Source organism: Knufia obscura (assembly GCF_036327395.1).
Source record: "Knufia obscura strain CCFEE 5817 isolate CBS 148926 chromosome Unknown scaffold_11, whole genome shotgun sequence".
NCBI lineage: Eukaryota > Fungi > Ascomycota > Eurotiomycetes > Chaetothyriales > Trichomeriaceae > Knufia > Knufia obscura.
The window spans coordinates 977,481-997,389 of NW_027042697.1; the positions used below are offsets into that span (position 1 = coordinate 977,481).

Consider the following 19,909-nt stretch of genomic DNA (forward strand, 5'->3'; position numbering starts at 1 on the left):
CTCGGTTCGTCACCCCCTGGGGGCTGCTGTCGGGGAACTTGCTCAATGAGGCAGCTTTAGACTGACTAGGGCGAATGCTCCACTCCTCCAGCGGCTGATCTTAGCGCATCTTCAGCAAGAGACCTTTCCCCGGATCTCATTGGAGAATTGTTAGATCTGGTCATTTCTCCCTGCAGCGTCTACTCCTCTAGTACACACCATATCAGAGGCAACCATTCGCCTGACCATGCTCTGCGAGGTCGTTGGTTCAGATGTCAACAGCTTGATACACATAAGCATCATGACCCGGCGGACTTCGTCTCTACCCGCAAGCACTACCGACTCATCACGAGCGGCATAGATCTTCCGAGTGTGGCTCGTCACAGCAAGATGCTCAAGTAGGGCTGGCTCGAGCTATCTTTGCATACTTCTCTCAGTTTCACATCCTCGACATGGCTGTGTGATAGAGCAAGAAGGTTCGGGTTCCATCTCCACAACTTGGACCGTGCTCTCCTTCCTCGACTCGTATATATGGCGGGCGACTTCTGCCCCACGACTCAACCTTCGACATAATTAACTCAATGAGCAAGTATCAGTGATATTCTAGTAGCGAGTCTTTCTTCGCGTTCTCTCTTTGTACAAACAACACATTCCTTCATCTGTCAATATGTTGTCCCTCGTTTCGTGCATCACATTCGCTTCCCTATTGCTTCTAGTTCACACCCTACCAACGGCACCTATTGAGAGACGAGGTAGGCGGCACACGACCCTCGTACCGTGGCAATAACTGACGTAGCGACAGCCATCAGCTCAACACAACTATCACAATTCAGTCTTTACGAACAATATGCAGCAGCCGCGTACTGCAAAGGCAATAACAACCTGGAAGGCAGCATCAGCTGCCCCAGCGGGAACTGCCCCGACGTCCATAATGCTGGTGCTACATCTATTTTGGAGTTCCAAGAGTGAGTCTGCGGTTTCCAACGCTGAGACAGTCAGTGCTAACAGGACCCCCAGCCTAGGAGTGGCGGACGCTACTGGCTTCGTCGCCGTCGACGACACGAACAAGCTGATCGTTCTGTCGTACCGAGGCTCGACATCCCTAAGCAATTGGATTGGCAACATCAACATTGACTTCAATGCCTTCGCACCTTGCTCTGGTTGTCTGGTGCATCGTGGATTCCTTTCGTCCTGGGATGATTCGAAGGACAGCATAACAGCAACCTTAACACAGGCCAAGAGCGACCATCCGGACTACAGCATTGCCGCCACGGGTCATAGTCTCGGTGGTGCCATTGCGACACTTGCAGCGGCTGATCTGAGGCAACAAGGTTTCGACATCGCTCTTGTGAGTATCAACTCGATCGTGTCATTATGTTGACTAACATATTATCAGTACACCTATGGCTCACCCATGGTTGGCAACGCTGATTTCGCCAACTTTGTGACCGGACAAAATGGTGGCAACTATCGAGTCACACACGCAGCCGATGCTGTCCCGAAACTGCCTGGCTACCTGCTGGACTACCGACACGTGAGCCCGGAATATTGGATTAATGCACCATCTAACCAGGCTGTCTCTGTTGGTTACATTCAGAAGAGTTTTGGCATTCTCGACCTTTGGGGCAATGGAGGTACCTTGATGGCAACGATTAGTGACCATATGTGGTACTTCAACGAGATTGGTGCATGTAGTAGTGGTTTCGAGCTGTAGCGCTGGTAGGCGTCCAGTCAGCTTTGCCCCACGTAACCTACAGTGGTACGTTTATTTTTCGGGGGAGGAGTTGGAAAGATACCAAGGCCCTGATGATGAGAAGGTATGCTTTGGCCTATTATGGCACGGGCAAGTGGTCGAGAGATCCGAGTATGTCTATCCTAAGCAGTCCCGAAGCAAACAATCCATAGTAGTGGCAGTACAGCCTAGCCATAAGTACCACGTCCCAGACGTTCAGAACTGCCACTAACTGTACACTTGATCTGCCCCATGCGTAGTTGGGGTGTCGGCAACACCGTATGTCCGGAACTAACGAGGAGTACCCGACAAGGCCGACCCGACTGCGCTTCGGTTTTCTGGAGCCGCCGTAGTACCTCTTTCGCATGGCTTTCTGCAATGATGACATGCTGCATCTGACCATCTCGTGAGTGCTCGTGCTGCCGTTGCGAACGTGAGATCGTCCATATCGAGCGTTTAGGGGTGATCAAAAGGTCATGAACAATGTTACCTCGGTAGCAGCGCGCTCTGTGGGCCTGTGCTCGCGGACGACACCATGGCCGCAGCCAGGTCAACTACTCCGAAAAGCATTTCGCTCATATCATAGCCGGTCAGCAAGACCACGATGCAGCGTCGCGAGTCATCTAGGCCTGTCAACACGTAGCACAAACAAGTCATTCCAAATATGCCGAACATTCGCGACAACAGCGCCCACCTCCTTCGCACCATCGCGTATCCTCCACCGCTTGAGACCCTACGACGAGACCCACGAAGAGGGCCTCAGTTTCCGCGGTGAACCCCTCAACGACCGCGAACTCTTCACTGTCTTCGGCTTTTCCCATCCCGGTCCATATCTCTCAAACCGCCTCCTGAAAGTCCTCCATGCGCGCCGCGTCGACGGAACGCTCGACATCCCCCTTGACGAGGAACTATCCTTGATGCCCAGCGACTACCCCGATGCTGAACGCGCCGCACTGGACTGGCTAAGGGCGAAGTACCCCGTCGATGAAGACCAGGCGATTCTCGACCGGTTCAAGAGGGAGGATCACCCACGGGAACAGGAACATCCGAGTGCGCTGATGGAACGGGGACAACGGCTGGGTCTATTCAAGACGCAGGATGCGAGTCAGGTGGTGAAGGAGGAGAAGGACTCGGATTCGGATTACTACGGGCCCCAAAGTGGACAGTACTACGCTAGTTTGGCCGAGAAGAACGAAGATGTCTTTGGCAGAAGTGAGCTTGAGAGGATCAGGGCCGCGAATGAAGCTGCGGCTGAAGAGGAGGAACGTCAGATGCAGGAGCGGATTGATAGGTCTATGGAGGAGGCGGAGGTGAAAGCCAGAGAAAAGAGTCAGGCGCTTGCTGAGCGGCCGGAGCAGGGTGTTGAAGTGAGTGAGGGTGGGAAGATTATTCGGCCGCCGAATGAGTTCGAGAAGTGGGTTATTAGGGCGAGGGAGAGGGCATCCACAAAATTGACGCTTAAAAGTCCTGAGATTGCGAACATGACGAGTGCGCAGCGCATATTGCCCAGTTTGGTGTTTGTGCTGGCTTGTTGTGGTGGACTTTATCTCCTGACTGAGTACTGGGAGCCACCGAGGCGCAGCGAGCGCATAATGCCTGATACGAGTCTGGCGATGGCGACGTGTATTGGGATTTTGGGTCTCAATGTTGCTGTGTTCTTGGCGTGGAAGTTTCCTCCTGCGCTGAGGATGCTGAACAACTACTTCATTGTTATTCCAGCATATCCTAGGATGTTCAGCATGTTGGGGAACGTGTTCAGTCAGCATGCGTTTCGGCATTTGCTAATGAATATGGCTGGGTTGTTCATCTTCGGCCCAGCCTTGCATGAGGATGTCGGGCGGGCAAACTTCATCGCGATCTATCTAGCGTCCGGGCTGCTGGGTAGTCTTGTCAGTTTGAGCTCATATGTGCTCAGGGGCATTTTGGTTTCGTCTTCACTCGGAGCTTCAGGGAGTATCTGGGGTATCACGGCTGCATATATGTGGCTTCATAGGGACGACAATTTCAGCCTTATCTTCATCCCTTCGGAGTACAAGGAACAATTTCGTGCTAAGGGTTGGTTGTTCCTGGCAGGGTTTGTGATCATAGACGCTTTTGTGGGTGTGCGGAAGAAGACGATCGATGTTGCGGCACACTGGACGGGGATGATGACTGGTGTGATTACTAGTGCGCTGTGGGAAGCGAATGGTAACAGGCCAGACAGTCGCAATAGGCCTGCTGGGGCTGAAGCTCTGCTGAACGACATCAGGGGTCAGAAGTGAGGCGGAAAGTGCTTGGAAGATTCTTGAGAGAAGCCTACGTGCGTCAAATCCACAGACCGGACTGCGTTGCTCTATGACTCGAAAATGGTCAGCCAGCAGTGTGGCAGTTTCGAAGGCGCGGCAATTCCGATGAAGCTGATGGCAAAGTTTCGCGGCAATGATAAGAATTATCCGGTTGGTCGTCCGTTAAGTCCAGTATACTCTGTGAAGGTATTGCGCATCCACGGAAACAGCCGCATACGACCCTAGATCAATCCGTGTTGAACTTCACAATGTAATTCTGTATCACAAGCTGAACACTTCAAATGATGCCCTGGGCTACAAATTAGCACCATGGTGAAGTTTGGTACAACTCTAAATCAACTCTACAGCCTCAAGTTCCTCCACTACCGAAAGCTTAAGAATGGAAGTCATAGCCGCAGGGCACCTTCCCACGACGTCCCTCGTATACTGGTTTACGGAAGTCACGAATCAAGCTGTCGTCATAAGGTAGGTATTCAAAGCAATCGAATTACAGGTTGTTGGGCAGTTACGACCCGCAGTCATCATATATACGCAGCCACCGCCTCCACGTAACTTAACCAACTACATACCACTTATTTGGCACCTTATACACAGTACAACAAGGTTTTGTCAAACTCTCTCCTTTCTTCTTGTTACGACATTCTTAGGTCTTCAAGGACTCATCGTTACCACGAGACCCTCAGGTTCCCTGCTGACAACCTTGCAAACGTCCATCATGTGGCGCTCACGGATACTGGCGTCTTTGGGTCTGCTTGGAGCAAGCATTGTCCATGCCAGTAGCGACAATCAGCTCACCGACATGACTCCAAGAGACAACTCGCAAAACTGTGACTGTTATCTCGTCTCCGGTGCCGATGCTGGCTACTTCCAGTACTATCACTTTCTCGATTTCAGATCAGTCCCAAACGACGGCGATAACGATTACACCAGCCCACCTCCTCTAGTCACTGCTTCAGAGAACAATGGGGGGCAGAACGTCACCTCAGCCTTTTTCAACACCGCACAATTCAACAAAGCATGGTCAATCGAGGACGGTGTCGAGCCAGCGGAGGGTGATGCAACAGTAGCATACGTTAACTCAGCTCAGAACGTTTTTATCTCGCAGGACACTGACACACAGTCTACATATCTCACCCTTTGAGCATTCCGTCTACAAGACTTCGCATCGACCGCGGAGATGGACAGCAATCAGAAGAATGTTCTACATGGCTCGTTCCGCGCTCGCACGCGAGTTATCCCGGACTACTCGGATGATCCGCCAGTAGCACCAGGTGCGGTATTAGGCTTCTTCACCTACCATTCAGATACCGAGGAATCAGATCTTGAGATCTTAACATATGATCCCACAACCAACATCCGCTACAGCAACCAATCAGATGAAGATACTGAGACAGGAAACACAATCCCTGGTGCATCGACCGACGCTGTGTTGCCCAACAATAAAGTCTGGACAGACTGGCATGATCATCGTCTTGACTGGTTCGACGGCATGTCTCGCTGGTACATTGATGATGAACTTGCTCTTGAGAAGACTAAGAATGTTCCGACCAAGCCAAGTGGACTCATTCTCAACCTGTGGTCGGATGGTGGCGAGTGGAGTGGCAATATGACTGTTGGGGCGGAAGTGATTGCTGGGTTTGAGTGGGTTGAAATGGTGTTCAATATCAGTGGGACGAATCCAAGCAAGAGAGATCAAGCAGCGTGTAATGTTGGCTGTAACGTTGACGGGGTGCAGGAGGTAGGGGTTCCGGAGGTGGCTTTCGACAGCATGAGCAGTGACAGTACAAGCGATGACAGTACGAACGACGACAGTACGAACGCCGACAGTACGAACGCCGACAGTACAAGCAACGACAGTACGAGCAGTAATAGCCTGAGCAGCGGGAGCAGTGCTATGGTTGCTGGGGGCGTTGTGGATCAGGTTGCTGCAGTGGTTGTGGTTCAGGTGCTGGCTTTCTGGGCTTTGTTCTTCTTCGGCAGTAACTGAGGACATGAATGTATGGTCAACGAGAATGTACAAAAAGAGATGGGAGAGATGGCTTCATGGTTTGCGGATCATTCGGGGAGCTGAGACCTGTACAACAGCTGTATCAACAAGAGTGGCCTTCGTATTATAGATTATTGCTGGACATACGAGCCGGTAGTGAAGTTGTATAACAGCAGACACATGCACCACACAGGTGCATAGCAATAACCCATACGTGTAGCTGTTAAAGCTGAGGCCTGAGAATTCTGAGTCTGTTAAAAAGGGTATTCCGCCCTGCTTGCCCCTCCTACGTCATGTATGTAGCGGAGCCGAAGACGAGATCGCAAGAAAATAATTATTCTCGTGCCGCAGATATCCATGGCAGCTAAGGAACAACCAACAGACCTCGCGGCAGTTTAACAACGTCCGATACTAGCATTGCCGGTATTTTACTGGTCCTGACATATCGGACAGTCAGTCACAATCTACAACGAAATCATCCCACCTGTATCCCGCCTATTCCACAACTGCGGCAGGACCAAACCGCCCCTAAAGCCAGACTTGACCTCGAATCGAAGCATAACAGACGAAACAACACACATCGGTCTCAAACCCAACCTAAGCGGTAACAACCTAACGTTAACAACAAGCTTCATCATTCACCACCTCGACCGTCGCAACCACAACCATGTCCACCCCCTCCCCTCTCGACAACGTCCCCTCCCTCCACCACCACACAACCCTCCACTCCCCCACCCTCAACACCCGCGCATGGTCCTCTCGCCCACACCCATCTGCCTCATCCCCCCTCCTCGCAACCGCAACCTCAGATAAAAGCGTCCATATCTGGGATATGAGGGGGTGGAAGTTACTGTCTACGATTGCGGGTGGTCATAAACGGAGTGTGCGTTGTGTGGGGTGGAAGGATTATGGAGCAAGGAAACGGAGGAAGGGTGCAGCTGTGGAGGATCAGGAGCAGGGAGAAGGAGAAGGAGGAAAAAGACAGGAACGGGATCCAGTGGTTCTAGCAACGGGCAGTTTCGACGCGAATTGCGGGTTGTGGGTTTGGGATCCGGAGCATAATACTGTGTCTACATCTCAGTCACAACCGCACATTCACAACGTTCCTGGTTCATTCGATGATAACATCGACGAACAAGACTTCACGCACGACAATTCAGCAGAAGATCCACCCGAAGAATGGCACTTCTCCACGCTCCTGACGGGTCCAGACTCCGAAATCAAGGATCTGCAGTTTTCACCGGCGCACTATGGGGCGAATCTGCTGGCGACGTGTAGTAGGGATAAGAGTGTTTGGGTGTGGGAGGAGGTTGAAGAGGAGGAGTGGGAGACTGTTGCTGTGCTGGGGGAGCATGCGGGGGATGTTAAGTGTGTGGGGTGGTTAGGAGGTAGTGCGGTGACTAGGGGGGAGTTAGAGAGGAGACTGAGAAGAAGGCGAGGTCATACGGCGGAGGGTGATGGTGATGGTGTGGGAAATGGAGAAGATGAGGAGGAGATTGTTCTAGGTGGAAGAGAGTTACTTGCTTCGGGGTCGTATGATGACACGATACGCTTGCATCGTGATGATGAGAGTGAGGGTGATTGGATTACTATTGCTGTGTTGACGGGTCATGAGGGGACGGTATGGGATTTGAAGTTTGAGAGTTATGTTAACCTTGCGTGCTATCCTATGCAGACGAGCGTGGAAGAGATAATTGTTGATTGGGAGCCTCGACTGATTAGTTGCTCTGATGACCTTACGGTGCGTGTTTGGAGGAAGCAGTTGAGTGAGAAGGAGAGAGATGAGAAGAGGATGAGGATTGCAGATGCCCGCAAAGGGAGTACGATGAGCACGAATGGAGAGTCGAATTCTGGCGCACCGATACAGACGGGTTTCGCGAGTAGTCGGTTGCCTAGCGTTATTCGGCCACCGAGCAGCACGGAGAAGTGGGTTGAAGAGGCAAGCTTACCTACTGTACATGTGCGGAGTGTTTATGCTGTTGATTGGAGTGCTAAGACAGGGTTGATTGTGAGTTGTGGTGGGGATGGGTTGATTGCTGTTTATAGGGAGGTTACTGTCGAGGGTAAGACCGAGGATGTGGTCATGAATGGGACCGCGGAGCATAGTGAGAATGACCAACAGCAGCAGCAGGAAGAGGAAGGGGATATCAAGAAGATCAAGACTGAGTGGAGAGTTGTTGCAACCATTGAGGCGGCCCATGATGAGTACGAAATTAATCATGTCTGTTGGGCGCCTGTGCGAGACCAAAGAAGGCAGCTTGATGCTGGAGAGGTTGTGGATGGGAATGAGCGGGATGATGAGGAGTATATTGTGTCGACTGGGGATGATGGGGAGGTGAAGGTGTGGAAGTTGCCTCAGCAAGTGCTGGATCAGACCAGACAGAATCTGTGAGGTGAGTGCGGACTTCGAACATTGATGTCTGTGGTCCGGATAGCCGCAACTGCAACCTGCTTCAGTGAAGAATAACCCTGTGATTCAATGTTTCTATGGATATCTAGCGCCAGGTTGAGTGCCTACGAACTCGTGCTCTTCAATTGCAGAAATCAGGCATAACCCAAGGTTGGTCTAGTCTGTAAACTAAGAAGAGCTCTCAGTCATGTTTATAGTCTGCTTAGCGAGCTATTTAGTCTTCATAAAAACAATGTATTGTATACAAGCCACACGAGGACTATTTCGCTGGAAGTTCCCTGATGCTTTTTGTGCAATCAATACAGACAACACCCTCCTAACTATGCTCATTTCGGACTCAATTTCGCTCAGACTCACTGCCGGATATAGTGGCTGTCGAGAGCCGACTCATTGCCATCTTCAAGCTATCTGCCAGTCTTTTCGCTTCTCGTCCTTGGGTCAATGCCCTACTCTCCATAGCTCCTAATGGCAGCCGGTCTCCTTGTCACCACGTAAATCAGGTTCCGCTGACTTACTTCCTTGCCGATTGATCATTCGTCTGGGATGTATTGCTCGGGTTCTTCCCCTCTTCTGCCTTCTGCTCGCCTAGCTTCTGCATCTCCTCCATGGACATGTTGGACCTTTCACCCGCAATGACTTGTTCACTTTGAGATGCCAATTCATTCTTCCATTCTCCGTCGCCGCTTTTCTGTTTGTGTAAGGAATCTTGCTTGTGATGTTCGACTTTCTCATGGCGATTGTCATCGTCTGTGTAATTGTTTCTGTCAGCACAAGGTGAACCAAAGAGCAAGACCAAGTAATGACAGTGCCAATAGAGGAGGCAAAGATAGTGACGGGTTTGATCCTCGGGACAACACTATTGCCTTCGCAACATACCTCGATCGTGCTCGCTCATGGCCCATCGTGATGCTGAAGTGTGGAAGGTTGCTGTTGGCCTGTATACAGCTCTTGAAGCCGATCGCAAAGATCCGAAGGATCGGACAAGGAATGTCATCTCGTATATTTGAATTGCAGGGGAAACTTGTGAGTTATTCGAGGTAGATTGATTGACTGAATGGATTTGCAGGACAGACACTCAACTTTCAGCTTCCGCAATGCGAAGAATTGCTTGTAGCTGTGGAACGAATAAGCTTCATCATGATTTGGGTTCCGAGGGACGATTTGTTTCGCATGTGACGTAAGGAGGCATCATCCAGTGGACTTCTTCCCCGGCAGTCACTAGCCAATCACAGGTAAGATATTTCCTCGTTCCCCTGATCTGCAGTTTCTACCAACTCAGATATGTTGGGCTGGTCACTGTCGATGCGTTCACCGTTGCGTTTCGCAACTCTTAACATGCTTACTGCGACCACGCAGAATCTGGCAAGTGGCGTAAAAGTCGCTTTGCTCAGGTGCGGCTGCTAGTCACCTCATACAAGGGCAGCTTCACGCATAGAAGGAACCCTTGTGCAAAGCAGCTACGGAAGGACCATCTAGAGCATCACTGAGCGGCAAGTGCGAGTGTACGCAATTGTCGGTATCTTGCAGTTGCTGGTATGCTCACGTTACAAGCGGTCGTTGGTTCTCCTTCTGGCGGACGACACGGCTGATCGACTCTAACGTCCCAAAGTTGCATGTTGTGGTAACAGGTGCATAGGAGCTCATCAGAATTGAGCGTTTCCCGCTTTAGTTGACATATATTGTTGCATGCTGACGACTTTGGATGCCAGAGCATTGGCTTGGGTCTCGCCAGTAGGTGTGGACTGAATTTCCTTTCTGGTTTGTGACAACGTCGATGACAGGCATTCAATGGCCACTGCGGATTGCCTTCGAGCCTTTGGTGAGTGCAACCTTGGTTGAGCTCAACCGTCCACTTTCGATAGTCGACCACTGTTGCGCTCAACTACTAACATAGTCTGGTACCGTGCTGGAGATCTGCTCATATATGCCTGCCTGTCTCTTAGTCTATAAGCTCTGACAGCGGTGCTCCGTGTCTGTATAAGTATTACCTGATTATCCAACTCCCCATCCACATTTCCCATATCCCAAACACGATTCTGACCCTTCAGAACTGGACCGTAGCTTCGACGCTTCTTTCACACTTACCGGAAAGCGCAGATCACCCTTCAATTGACTAAACAGCAAGCAATTGCATCCTTATTACGACCTTACAGCAAGCTTACACCAATCTCTAAGCAACCTCACACCACTTCTGCATTCTGCAATGGCTACTTTTTCACCTACCCCTCCCTCTACACAAACCATGACCTTCTTGCAGCGATACTCTGGATCTCTTCAGCACGCAGAAGGAGCAAAGCTTGCACCGGGCGCCATAGTCACCGAATCCGAACTGAACCATCCTTCGATCGTGGTCGACGATGGAATCCACCCTCTGTTCAAGCGCGGCAACTTTAGGATGTGTGCCGAAACAATAGTGGGGTTGAACTAGTCTAACAAGCCTCTTCTGACCAGAATGAGGCACACCATGAAGGAAGAATACTACAGCCGCATATGTCCTGCGCTTTCTCTTGCCACATCCCTTCTGAACAAATCGAAACCATTCCTTGCAAGAATTGCATTCGCGAGTGTTCGGAAAGGGACTCGAGAAGAACAACTTGAGAATAGCTCAATACTGAACGAGAACTACGAAGCATCATCCGAAGACCTCGACAAGATTGACGATGTCCTTCTATGCCTGTCGCAAGTGCTCCGTTTCTTTCGGAGTGATCCCAGCAAGGCTCGACACGATCCCAGAGCTCAATGCGAATCTTTAGTTGATCACTTCGCCGTCAACCCAAGCAAAGACAGACCACCCCTAGCAATCCTCATCAACCCAGAGACACTTGACTTCTTCACCAGGGGTGGCGTCCTATGGCGAGACAGTCCAGAGCACACCATCCGCATCATGCAATTCGAGCTAGCTGTGGCACTCGTTCGTGAAATCGCTCATGCGGTATGGATGTTCAGAGTCATGAGGTCAAACAGATTGCTGGGAACAGGACCTGTGCCACAATTGTTAAACATGCGCAACCGACAGCATGAACAAGCGCAGTGGTACCGAGGAGACAGTGTATGTCAAGACCGGCGAAGCTAAAATGTACTTCAGCCGCTGGATCGCATCTGAAGACGACCGACATGAGGATCGAAGTCTCAGCTGTCTGAAAAAACACGATAATAACCCCTGGCAGAAATTCGTCAAGAAGCGTAAGGAAGATCTGGTGCCAGTGTCAGAGAAACTACTTATTGGCATCTTCAATGGCACTGTCACCTTGTAGAAATCGCGAGGCGTCCCTACAATCAGCGACAGCCTTGAATTCTTACAACTGCAAATTCGCTATCGTTAGCTCTCGAACGTGGCCGAGGTGATGTGTATATGATATAGTCAGCTCAGGATATAGCTGGCGATTCTCTGCCTCAATTCGATATGCGTTTCTTCTGCCATCATCAGTGTAGCGTTTCATAACATCCTGAAAGTTCAATCACGCGTAATCCAGAAGGTGGATTGAATTACCGTAGAGAATGCGCAAGATATATTGTGAGACCACAACGGAAAGAAGTTTGTGCATGAATAAAATTGCGGACTTCAGATTGGTTCTGGCATGATTAACCATCGATCTCTGGCACCCTATCCCTCGATTTCCTACAAGGATTCTTGCATAGTATGTACACTGTGGTCATTCCAGCAGCCAATCCATACTGAAAGCCCGCAAAGTACAATACACTCACAGTCGAGCAGTGAGGGTGTGCGCGGCGAAGCAGTATGGGACGCCTGAAAGGTACGATGACGAGACCACAAGCGCTCGGCGAAGGATCCAATCTGGTCCAGGATGGTGCAGGCAGGCAGCTCGATTAATCAAGCGTATGTCTTTTACTACCAACACATCTGGTAGGTTAGCTTCCCAGAAGCTGTTGCCTCACGTCGTGCTTGATACGAGCTGCAGAGATTCTACTGATGGTGAGAGTTATTCTGGACTACATGAAGTACAGCCCGCCAGCGTGAGCTCGTGTCGTTGCGACAACGAGCGTGTCTCTTGCGAAAGCTATTTTGTGCGACTGCTAAACAGCTACTGATTCGAATCTGCAAAATGTCCCATAGAACTTCCGCAGATGAGGAGGAAGTCTCGCGTTCCATTGCACCTGACGCTCGAAACGATGCTGCCTGGGAAGACCCATCACGCCATACAGAAGGATCTCGCAGTAGCACGAGCGACAGCAAGCGGAGGAATGCAGCTCAGCTCGCTCAAGAGTTGGGATCCTCGAGTCCGTGGTCCCAAGCAGTTATGCCGCAAGCTCAGATACACGACACTCCCTTTGGGCGAGATCCGACTACGAGCCGCATACGCACAGAAGAGTTAGACAATGTACACAGCAATACTATGGCACAATCTCCCCAGGAGTTGGACCCTCCTCCCGCCTACTCGAACCTGTCGCATGTTCATGAGCTTCCAGCCAGCCCCGTGACAATGCCTCGAAGGAACGCAGCAGCCGCTGACACACAAGGCGTAGTGACCCAAGATACTGGTATCGACCTGAGCGAAGACCTTGAAGAGCAGGAACAAGATGATCGGACTCCGTTGCTGGGCGGTGTAGAGCGACGTTGGAATCAGAGAGGCTGGAATCGCTGGATTCACAGCGCCAAAACCACTAGACAAAGACATTGCCGGCTGTTAGCCCTGGTCATCGCATTCAGTTTCCTTACATCGCTCGTCGTTTGCGCTTTTGTCGGTGTCTTCCAGGTAAGCGCCCCATTCACTCAAAGTACACTTTTGTAAAAGTGATCTGACCTTAGTACAGGGTGAAGCGGGTACCTGGAGTCCTTCAATACCATTCATGCCGTTCGTACCTACCGGACCGGAGTACGAGCGGCATGAGATGTTTGAGAATATACACGCTGCCTACAAGCTTCATGACCGACTTGACCTATCTACTACAACAGGTGCTATCGACATTGAGATCGACCCTCAGCCAGGAGATCAACCTGCCATACTTATCTTGTCCAGCCAAACAGGCAGCATAACACTTCGCCTGTCTTCAGCTTACCTGCATCGTCGGCATAAAGCCGCCAGAGCTATTCATACCGAGATCCGAAGCCTGACAGGAAGCGTCACGGCAGAGATATTGCTTGGCCACGGCAGCTTCGCGTTAGTCGACACCGGCACCGGAACTCAAATTCTGTCCATCTTGGCGTCTGGTATGGGCCGCCACGATGAGATTTCGAACTTGACAACATATTCGAAGACGGGTGCCCAAAGGGTGACCTTGACCTCTTTAGGCCCCACCTCTGATTCATTGACCAACCTTCGTGCAGAACATCATTCATTCGCGACAGCATCTCTTGACATTACATACCCTGCCGTATGGTCAGGGAAAGTTCGTGCTGCTGCCTTTCTTTCCAACCATCTGAGTGTGAAAGGTAAAGATCTTGAATATGTCAAGCAAGATGACCTCGAGCTTGTAGCATATCGAGGCCCTGTAAAGGGCAGGCAAACAGTTGAAGTCATTAGCGATGGTACTGGCGATCTCAGCTTCAAGTGTTAAGACCGAATTTACGGTCCAAGCTCATACTGTTTTGCAGAATGTGGAATTTCTGAGCCTAAAAGGCCGTGCATATCAACATTCTCGATCTGATCAGACCCGCACCACCCCTTCGTGGGTGTGTGTTGTGTCAAAGCTCATCTCGAACCTTTCTGCACATTGGCACGAGGCGAGTTATCGAGCCTGCGCAAGGTCGACCTTGCTGTCGATCTAGACAGTTTGAACGAATGTTGCAGCAAGAAGAGAATGAGGTCCTCGCCGGCTTGTGAGCAAAGGCACCAGTCCTACCTGCATCTGGCCCACAAACGCAGACAATGCAATGTCCAGTCACTCCTCCAGCTAAGATGCAGAATGGTTGGCCAACCCCGAGAACAACAGGACGCGATAGTGGTACCGCAAGGAAAAGATCAACCTTCAGAAGGCCTTTCAGCGACCTTTGCAATTTCGATGCCGGATTTGACCTCAATGACGACACCCCTAGTAAGACAACGGCATCGGCGGAGGCGTCGTCGCCGTCCGCGAGGAGGTACAATCGCGCTTCGAAGGCACGCATTACTGATCGCTTCAGCGGAGCCACGCCGCTCGAGAACGTCTTCCTCGACACAGAACCTGAGTCGCAGCCTGAAAATTCTGCAGCAGCTCTTCGATTCCATAGTGCCGCAAAAAAGCTTCGTCTCGCCTCTTTGCCTCCGGTTGCCGACGATGAGAACACGATCGACGCAGATTCTGCCCAATTATGGATTCAGGCATCCTCAGCTTTCTCACCAGAGCGAGCCTCGAGAAGGTTCTCAAGAGGCTCTGACACAGCGCGCCTATCAAACATATACAAATCACCCCTGGAGCAGGATATCACAAGTGCAAGGAAAGCACGGCCTTACGCGTTGGAAGGAGACCCTCGAAACAACCTGACACCACTCAAGGGACGAGAGAGGAATTCTTCCGAGAGTTCAAAAGCAAAAGTTGGAGCATCACCGCCTGGTGCGGAAAGCACCGTTCAGCAGAAAGCATCATACCGCAACTTCTCGCGATCGGTTCGACGTCCACAGTTATACACGATCAGGGATTCCAATATACAGTCGGCCGCGTCTAGTGTGCCAGGTACAGCTTCCTCCACCCTGACTCTGTTAAGCAGCGAAGGTACTTTTGTAGGCGGTTCTGCGAGTCTGCAGGCACCACCATCAGTCAAGTCACACGGCGAATCAGACGAGGCTGGGAAGGAATTGCAACAACGTACCAAACGAACCAGCAAGGTGGGCGAGGAATTAATGCGACAACAACGGCACAATTCTCTCGACATTGGGGACAACCTCACGGGTAGTTGTGAGCAGACACCAGAGTCCGGAAGACCAGCTGCGGAGCCTCATCAAGATGAACCGACGTCGCCACAAAGTATCAATCTGCCCGACCATGTCCGAGAGTCTTTCGATTCTGCAGTGACCGATAGTCTGGGTGACAAGCGCTTGCAGCTCAGTGGTTGGGAGATCTGGGGAATACGTCTTGTATTCACCTTATTCGTCTTCACTGTTAATATCGCGCTTGGATTGGCTTACCTTGGCTCCTTCAAGCATCCGTATTTGCTCGCCATCTTGGTCTTCATGAAGAGCAAAGACATCCTCTCGACACTGGCGGACATTACGGGCATGCTACGCAATTTTGCTCACAACAAGATCTGGCCACCAAAACAACCCAAGTCCAAATGGATATTGAGTTTGGTATGCGCATATGCTGAAACGGAAGAGCAGATACTGAAAACGGTCAAGAGCCTCGCCAAATGCAGTACTCGACCCCACAAGCAAGCTATCTGCATCATATTAGATGGTAAGCCAAGAGATATTCTTTCTAAGATGTCAATGGTGAAAGCCACAGTCACTCTACCATACACTACCTGGAAGCGAGAACGAGGCGATTTGAACATCCATGCGGGCCTGGTTGACGGCACTGCTGTGATTTTGATGGAAAAGGTCAAGAACGCGGGCAAAAAGGATAGTCTGATCTTAGGCCATGACCTCTTCAATTATCCACGTGAAGACATGCCACATTCAACAACATTGCTGCGACAGCAACTGTGGAAAACGATCATACCTTCTGTCATCACCGACAATAAGTTTACAGCTTTCGACTACATTTTTTGTACAGATGCCGACTCAACGATACATGATCATTGCCTTCGCAAGCTTGCCGACGCACTCTCCATAGAGAATAATGCCATCGCAGGATGTGGGGTTCTTTTCGCCGAATTCGACAAGGCAAGGACGGAATACTCGATGTGGCATTTATTTCAACAATTCCAATATACCTTTGGTCAGTACGTCCGCAGGCAAGCAGAAAGTATGTGGGGAAGAGTCACATGGTAAGTCATTCGTTGCATATGATCACGATTGAAGGACTACATGCTGATGTCGAAATCTTAGCTTGCCCGGTTGTGTCACTATGATAGTCGTCCGACCAGAAATGGGCCCTGCGCTCAGCGAATATGCTACACCAGTCACGAGTTACAACATATTTCACCATCAGGTACAATACCTGGGTACTGACCGGCGGCTAACATGGTGCATGATATCTCAGAATAAGCATTTACGGACAATTTTCGTGCCTGACGCTCTGAGCGAGACAGTCGTGCCAAGCAGTTTGTCGCATTACCTGAGTCAAAGGCGACGCTGGGCTTCGAATGCTTACTTCAACGACTTCTGGCTTACTTTTGGACCACAGCAAAGGTTGATCACCCGACTATTCGCATTGATCGATCTCGTGAGACTTACTTTGGTATTCTATCGAGTCTTTAATACAGCCTATTTCCTTCACGGCCTCATTACAAACTTCTATGTTATCAAAATCATCCCGACGCTCATTGTGACGAAGACACCGGCAGCGTGGTATCTAGTGTTGGTGTTGGTCAAGGAACCACTCCTGCGAAAGCGAGTACACAAAATCATCCTGGGCATGTGCATCAATCAGGTCATTTCACCGATCTTGTCGGTGATTGTGTTCGTCAACGTGCTACTTCACATCGGAAGTAATGCCTGGGGTAAAACAGGCGTTAGCACTCAAGGCCCTGCACCGGGCACTGTAACTGCTTCACTCCAGGAGCCAAAGCCGTCTCAACCATGGACGCCAAAACGACTTGCGAAGTCAGTCAAAACAGCTATTCGAGGTCCGACGCCGAAACCACAATCGCGAAAGCCGGTCTCCGACCAACCACCAACAGCCAATGCTTCGCGTAAGCAAAGGTCCAATACTCTCAATGCTCGCACCAAGCCACAGCCTTCGACTGCGAAACGCAGAGCACCTTCCTTCGATGCGAATACCGAATCTACTACACCAACGGCAAGCACTTCCAGTCTTGACACAGTTGGAAAGGCCCGCAGTCGAGCACCTTCCCTGTCATGCACGCCTGCACCTGCAGGTAGAATACGGCAAAATTCTCATCCTACACCGCTATCGTTATTACGGCGGACACCGCGCCATCGAGAGCGTGCGCACTCGAAGCTTACACCTCTGATTGAGACGCCTACGAAACCGTCTTCGCAAGCATCATCCTCTACGAAGGTCGATCACGACGAATGAGTACATGGTACAGACGTACATAGTTTAGATAGATACACGAATAATGAGGACTGAGCGGCTATCTAATTCAGTGACTTTTGCTTCTGCGGGGTACCTTCCTATCATCGTGCGTTCATGGCTGATATGTATGGGAGTTGTGCACTGTCCACAGATGTACCCGATTATACACAATACCGTGCTGTAGACCTCTAGCTAAGCCTACATGTAGCAGGAGTAGAATGGTTCTCGAAGCGGGCGGATGCCTCAGATGCAAGCTTTCGCTAAGACACCTGTAGAGATACCTGAGGCCGCAACATCACGAAATTGCCACCAGCACTGGCAGGGTCGCAGCTTCGCTTGCCGAAGCTGTGCTTTCGACCGCCATCTAGATCGAGTAAAACAGAACTTAGTGCCCCTACGATAATGTCTGGCACGATGGCACAGCACTTTCCTCGGCAGCTGTGATGGTTTGCGCAATATCCTAATGACTACGACACGCCACCTTCAGCGCCATCAGCTGCTACGGCGACGAGAGGGTCTCGGCAATACAATTCTTGCCCATCGGGACTGTGTACGTTTTCGTACCCAAAATCATGGCAAAGAAATATGAAGTAATGGCAATTACACGCTACGCTAAGCTAATAATACACGATCCAAATGTATGCAAATCAAACATATGACTTCAATAACGGCTTATGCAGGTTGTCAAGAACCGAAGTGTCCATGGAGCTCACCTTGTTGCAAAGGACGACACCATCGAACTTGGATTCAAGATAATCCGACCGCCAGCACGATGCTTCCAGCTTCTCCATCCACGGTACCTGGCTAGCTGTTATTGTTGGATCATAGAAGGCTAGGCGCGAAGATCCAAGCTCCTGTATAGCTTTCGCAAAGTCCAGCGCGGGTGAGCAGGCGAGGTTGGTCTGTCCATTCTTGAAGCCAAGTCCGACGATAAGGATGCGAGGACTAGCCTCGTATGCGGTGGCCTCAACCTTGAACAATTTTCCCTGACACGCTCGATGAAAACGTCTGGCATGCCTCACCGGTCGGTCTTGCATCAACTTGGTCGCTGTCTGCAGTATCCTCAGTCCTTTGTTGTTCTCGAAGAGATAGTGCGGGTTGACTGGTATACAATGGCCACCGACGCCGAGGCCCGGGTAGAAAGGCTGGAAACCGAAGGGCTTGGTAGCAGCTGCACCGATCATTTCCTAGGAATTGTCAGCCCTATCTCGTTCACCGATCTCGAGAACTTACATGTGGATCGATACCATGCCCGACGCAGGCATCGGCAATCTCGTTCACATATGCAATATTGACCATGCGGTAGCAATTTTCATAAAGCTTGGTCATTTCTGCGACCTCTGGTTTGGACACTGGCACGAGCGTCTCATACACCATAGCGTATAAGGCGAAGATGTGCTTCATCGCTTTCGGCGTTAGAGCAGAGACCACCTTGGGGATTTGTTCGGGTGTGGGCGAGACTCTGCCCGGATCGATTCGCTCAGGTGACATTCCGCAATGGAATGCTGTTTTGTACGGCGTTAGCAGCTTTCTCGTTGTTCCAACTGGGACGCTACTTTCGATGATGATGGAGCTGTTCGGCTGCGCGAAGGCCATGATGAGGCTGATGGCTGACTTGACGAAGTCGAGGTTGACCGAATGGTCTTCGTTGAGTGGTGTTGGTACGGCAATGAGGAAGTGGGTGCCCTTTGCCAAGTCGGCTGGGTCATTCGTCAGGTGTATCCGGGGACTGTTGATGTATTTTTGCCGCAACGCCACAACGCGATCTGTTGAGATGTCGTAACCAATGGCAGTCACGACATTGCCGAACTGCGCCAATAGCGACTCTCCCACGTAGCCGACTCCGATGACACAGACACATGCATCCCGAGGGCCGGATGAGAGGGAGGTCGAAGAGGTGGCGCCTGCCTTGGTGATCGACCTGAGAACTCCACGAAACTTCATGGCTGGAAGAGATAGAGATGGGGCTGGAAAATGTAGGGATGAGGCAAGTTGGAGCACGAAGAATGAAGAGACTGGGATTTGGTGATGGCTTTTTAGAGCAATGTCGATCTAGATACCCGTTCTTCGGGTCGAGGTGTACACCGCGTTCAGTCCGAGCAGATCCGATCGACTTCCGGGTGCAACAAAGAGATGGTCCGAATCTTCGATGGAGATTTGTGGCTGGCTGGACATTCCTTGGCGGAGATGGCGGTTCTCACATATGCAATTTCTGTTTTCGCATCTTATGTGGTCCGTGGGCGGTCTCTGCGGTTTCTTCACAGCAGCGAGATCTGCACCGAGGTTGCCACTTTTGCGTTGCTACGAAAAGCCTGAAGATGGTCCATGCACGGTCGACCAGCACCGTACCTGGAATGCAAGCCACACATTCTGGTCGGTACGCTGAGCTGGTTTACCAGCCATCGACCGCATACATATCTACCGGTCGCTCATCATGG

The 19,909-nt window shown here is 50.9% G+C and overlaps 9 protein-coding genes across 9 annotated transcripts; 8 read left to right on the plus strand and 1 right to left on the minus strand.

Moving 5' to 3' along the window:
• Positions 1 to 646: 646 nt before the first annotated feature.
• PMZ80_008673 (uncharacterized protein) lies at positions 647 to 1,693 on the plus strand (the record flags this gene model as incomplete). Its single annotated transcript, XM_064877072.1, has 4 exons — positions 647 to 731; positions 782 to 944; positions 997 to 1,327; positions 1,376 to 1,693. 4 exons carry the CDS (start codon positions 647 to 649, stop codon positions 1,691 to 1,693), a joined length of 897 nt encoding a protein of 298 aa, XP_064727459.1.
• A 95-nt stretch (positions 1,694 to 1,788) lies between these two features.
• Positions 1,789 to 3,972, plus strand: PMZ80_008674 (uncharacterized protein; the record flags this gene model as incomplete). Its single annotated transcript, XM_064877073.1, has 2 exons — positions 1,789 to 1,796; positions 2,322 to 3,972. The coding sequence occupies 2 exons, from the start codon at positions 1,789 to 1,791 to the stop codon at positions 3,970 to 3,972; spliced, it is 1,659 nt and encodes a 552-aa protein (XP_064727460.1).
• Positions 3,973 to 4,711: 739 nt separating this feature from the next.
• Positions 4,712 to 5,137, plus strand: PMZ80_008675 (uncharacterized protein; the record flags this gene model as incomplete). The annotated part of the gene is made up of 1 exon (XM_064877074.1): positions 4,712 to 5,137. One exon carries the CDS (start codon positions 4,712 to 4,714, stop codon positions 5,135 to 5,137), a length of 426 nt encoding a protein of 141 aa, XP_064727461.1.
• Positions 5,138 to 5,173: 36 nt separating this feature from the next.
• PMZ80_008676 (uncharacterized protein) lies at positions 5,174 to 5,983 on the plus strand (the record flags this gene model as incomplete). The annotated part of the gene is made up of 1 exon (XM_064877075.1): positions 5,174 to 5,983. One exon carries the CDS (start codon positions 5,174 to 5,176, stop codon positions 5,981 to 5,983), a length of 810 nt encoding a protein of 269 aa, XP_064727462.1.
• Positions 5,984 to 6,650: 667 nt separating this feature from the next.
• Positions 6,651 to 8,375, plus strand: CIA1 (Cytosolic iron-sulfur protein assembly protein; the record flags this gene model as incomplete). The annotated part of the gene is made up of 1 exon (XM_064877076.1): positions 6,651 to 8,375. One exon carries the CDS (start codon positions 6,651 to 6,653, stop codon positions 8,373 to 8,375), a length of 1,725 nt encoding a protein of 574 aa, XP_064727463.1.
• A 2,482-nt stretch (positions 8,376 to 10,857) lies between these two features.
• Positions 10,858 to 11,647, plus strand: PMZ80_008678 (uncharacterized protein; the record flags this gene model as incomplete). Its single annotated transcript, XM_064877077.1, has 2 exons — positions 10,858 to 11,426; positions 11,479 to 11,647. 2 exons carry the CDS (start codon positions 10,858 to 10,860, stop codon positions 11,645 to 11,647), a joined length of 738 nt encoding a protein of 245 aa, XP_064727464.1.
• An 810-nt stretch (positions 11,648 to 12,457) lies between these two features.
• Positions 12,458 to 13,910, plus strand: PMZ80_008679 (uncharacterized protein; the record flags this gene model as incomplete). The annotated part of the gene is made up of 2 exons (XM_064877078.1): positions 12,458 to 13,108; positions 13,167 to 13,910. 2 exons carry the CDS (start codon positions 12,458 to 12,460, stop codon positions 13,908 to 13,910), a joined length of 1,395 nt encoding a protein of 464 aa, XP_064727465.1.
• Positions 13,911 to 14,221: 311 nt separating this feature from the next.
• Positions 14,222 to 17,471, plus strand: PMZ80_008680 (uncharacterized protein; the record flags this gene model as incomplete). The annotated part of the gene is made up of 2 exons (XM_064877079.1): positions 14,222 to 16,257; positions 16,319 to 17,471. The coding sequence occupies 2 exons, from the start codon at positions 14,222 to 14,224 to the stop codon at positions 17,469 to 17,471; spliced, it is 3,189 nt and encodes a 1,062-aa protein (XP_064727466.1).
• Positions 17,472 to 18,118: 647 nt separating this feature from the next.
• On the minus strand, positions 18,119 to 19,415 carry PMZ80_008681 (uncharacterized protein; the record flags this gene model as incomplete). Its single annotated transcript, XM_064877080.1, has 2 exons — positions 18,119 to 18,658; positions 18,705 to 19,415. The coding sequence occupies 2 exons, from the start codon at positions 19,413 to 19,415 to the stop codon at positions 18,119 to 18,121; spliced, it is 1,251 nt and encodes a 416-aa protein (XP_064727467.1).
• Positions 19,416 to 19,909: the final 494 nt, after the last annotated feature.